Source organism: Empidonax traillii, unplaced genomic scaffold (assembly GCF_003031625.1).
Source record: "Empidonax traillii isolate 1590-97213 ecotype Southwest subspecies unplaced genomic scaffold, ASM303162v1 scaffold6546:size5938, whole genome shotgun sequence".
NCBI lineage: Eukaryota > Metazoa > Chordata > Aves > Passeriformes > Tyrannidae > Empidonax > Empidonax traillii.
Window position 1 is genome coordinate 4,664 of NW_020961739.1, and position 1,275 is coordinate 5,938.

At 52.6% G+C, this 1,275-nt stretch overlaps 1 protein-coding gene across 1 annotated transcript in view; it reads right to left on the reverse strand.

Annotated features, from left to right (window-relative positions):
* The window catches only part of LOC114073471 (chromodomain-helicase-DNA-binding protein 8-like), a gene marked incomplete at both ends in the record, with an annotated part of 4,631 nt that extends 3,974 nt beyond the window's left edge, over nt 1-657 (reverse strand). The window contains one exon of the mRNA XM_027911216.1: nt 449-657. Within this exon, the coding sequence (XP_027767017.1) occupies nt 449-657 (209 nt within the window). The remainder of the gene's footprint in view (nt 1-448) is intronic.
* Between the last annotated feature and the right edge of the window lie 618 nt (nt 658-1,275).

Sequence of the window (1,275 nt, forward strand, 5' to 3'; positions counted from 1 at the left end):
CCCCCAACTGTGACGATTCACCCCCCGTTTTGGGTGATTTTCACCCCGATTTGGGTGTTTTTCTTTAATTTTCCCATTTTTGCCCGTTTTTGGGGTTTTTCGCCCCAAATCTCGCCCTTACCGGGTGTGGTGTCGGGGGGCAGGCGGCGCAGCCCCCCCTAAACCCCCAGCTGTGACGATTCACCCCCCGTTTTGGGTGATTTTCACCCCGATTTGGGCGTTTTCTCCCGATTTTCCCGTTTTTGCCCGTTTTTGGGGTTTTTCGCCCCAAATCTCGCCCTTACCGGGTGTGGTGTCGGGGGGCAGGCGGCACAGACCCCCCTAAACCCCCAACTGTGACGATTCACCCCCTGTTTTGGGTGATTTTCACCCCGATTTGGGCGTTTTCTCCCGATTTTTCCCGTTTTTGCCCGTTTTCGCCGTTTTTAACCCCAAATCTCGCCCTTACCAGGTGTGGTGTCGGGGGGCAGGCGGCAGACCTGGCGGCACATGGCCACGAAGCCGTGGTAGAAGCGGGTGAGCTCCTGGTCGGAGCGGCGCTCCAGGTTGGCCAGGGCGCGGAACCGGCCCCAGCGGAACCTTCCGGAAGCCGCGTCCAGCTCCACCCCGAAGGTCGAGGCCACGCGCAGGAAATCCGACTGCTCGCGGCGGCTCCACCTGCGGGGGGAGAGGGGTTTGGGGTGAGAACATGAAAAAACAGGAAAAACGCGAAAAAATGAGATAAAACGGTAAAAAACGGCCAAAAAACGGCAAAAAACGGCCCAGAAATGGCAAAAAACGACACAGAAACAGACGAAAAACACCCCAAAAATGCCCCAAATCCGACTGCTCGCGGCGGCTCCACCTGTGGGGGGAGAGGGGTTTGGGGTGAGAACGCGGAGAAACGGGAAAAACGTGAAAAAACGGGAAAAAACGGGAAAAAACGGCAAAAAACGACTCAGAAACGGCAAAAAATGACACAGAAGCGGCAAAAAAAGGCCAAAAAAAGGGCTCAGAAATGGGAAAAAAACACCAAAAAATGGCCCAGAAATGGTAAAAAAAAGCCACAAAACGGCCCAGAAATGACCCAGAAATGGGAAAAAACGCCAAAAAACGGCCCAGAAACAGGAAAAAAAACGTCAAAAAAATGGCTCAGAAATGGGAAAAAAATGCCAATAAAAGGCTCAGAAACGGCAAAAAACCACAAAAAAAACGGCCCAGAAATGACCCAGAAACGGGAAAAAAACGCCAAAAAACGGCACAGAAAGAGGGAAAAAAAAGCCAAAAACCGACCCA